Source organism: Calidris pugnax, unplaced genomic scaffold (assembly GCF_001431845.1).
Source record: "Calidris pugnax isolate Ruff unplaced genomic scaffold, ASM143184v1 scaffold335, whole genome shotgun sequence".
Taxonomy (NCBI): Eukaryota; Metazoa; Chordata; class Aves; order Charadriiformes; family Scolopacidae; genus Calidris; species Calidris pugnax.
The window spans coordinates 93,852-94,977 of NW_015091148.1; the positions used below are offsets into that span (position 1 = coordinate 93,852).

Sequence of the window (1,126 nt, forward strand, 5' to 3'; positions counted from 1 at the left end):
CCCCCACCATCATCCAACCTCTGTGACCCCCCCCTCCCAGCCCACCCTGGCTCGGGCCTGGGGGGTGACAGTGGCCCCCGGCGCAGGTGCGGATGTACTCCCGGACCATCGCCATCATCGGGGGCTTCCTCATCCTGGCCAGCGGCGCGGGTGAGCTCTACCGCCAAAAGCCACGGAGCCGCTCCCTCCAGTCCACAGGGCAGGTCTTCCTCGGCATCTACCTCATCTGCCAGGTATGGGGGACACCAGGGGGGAGAGGGGGACGACATGGGACACCGCTGGGAGGGCACAGGACACCAGGGGCTGACACAGCCCCTCCTGTCCCCCACCCTGCTGCAGGCAGGGGGCTAGATCTGCTATTTATGGGGGGCACAGGACTCCAGGGGTGACACAGCCCCCTCCTGTCCCCGACGCTGCTGCAGGCAGCGGGCTGGATCTGCTATTTACAGGGGACACATGCATCAGTCCAAGGGGAAAAAGCGGGATGAGTGCCCCCAGTGCCACTCCTGTCACTGCACTCCATCCCCCTCTCTTTTTTGTGTCATCATCCCCCCCCTTCCAGGCCTACTCCCTGCAGCACAGCAAGGAGGACCGCCTGGCTTACCTGAACCACCTCCTGGGGGGGGAACTGGCCCTTCAGCTCCTCTTCATCCTCTACGGTCTCCTGGCCCTGGCTTTCCTCTCGGGCTACTATGTGCGGGCGGCGGCGCAGGTGCTGGCGGTGCTGCTGCCCCTCGCCATCCTTCTCATCGACGGCAACATTGCCTACTGGCACGACTCGCGCCGTGTCGAGTTCTGGAACCAGATGAAACTCATCGGCCAAAATGTCGGCATTTTCGGAGCCGTCGTCATCCTGGCTACCGACGGTTGAGCAGGGGTAGCCACTGGGACTGGGGCCTGGGGTGGGGAGGGACACATACACACACACACAATAATGGGGGGTACTCTTTTTTTTTTTTTTAAAGAGTCACCACTATTTATTTTTTTTTTAATTATTATTTTTTATTTGTAAATATTTGATAATTTTGATGGAGAATAGAGTGGGCGCTGCCCTGGGGGAGCCAGGATGGTGGGGGGGGGTCCTGCCTTGTGGGGTGCTGGCCACTGTGTGGCCAGGCCCCCTCCC

At 60.8% G+C, this 1,126-nt stretch overlaps 2 protein-coding genes across 2 annotated transcripts in view; both read left to right on the forward strand.

Annotated features, from left to right (window-relative positions):
- Positions 1-68, forward strand: part of LSM12 (LSM12 homolog) — a 14,030-nt gene extending 13,962 nt beyond the window's left edge. Inside the window, exon 4 of the mRNA XM_014958917.1 lies at positions 41-68. Coding sequence (XP_014814403.1) covers positions 41-68 — 28 coding nt within the window. The remainder of the gene's footprint in view (positions 1-40) is intronic.
- On the forward strand, positions 53-1,120 carry TMEM101 (transmembrane protein 101). Its single transcript, XM_014958976.1, has 2 exons — positions 53-233; positions 563-1,120. Exons 1-2 carry the CDS (start codon positions 93-95, stop codon positions 869-871), a joined length of 450 nt encoding a protein of 149 aa, XP_014814462.1. The 5' UTR covers positions 53-92; the 3' UTR covers positions 872-1,120.
- The last annotated feature ends 6 nt before the right edge of the window (positions 1,121-1,126 follow it).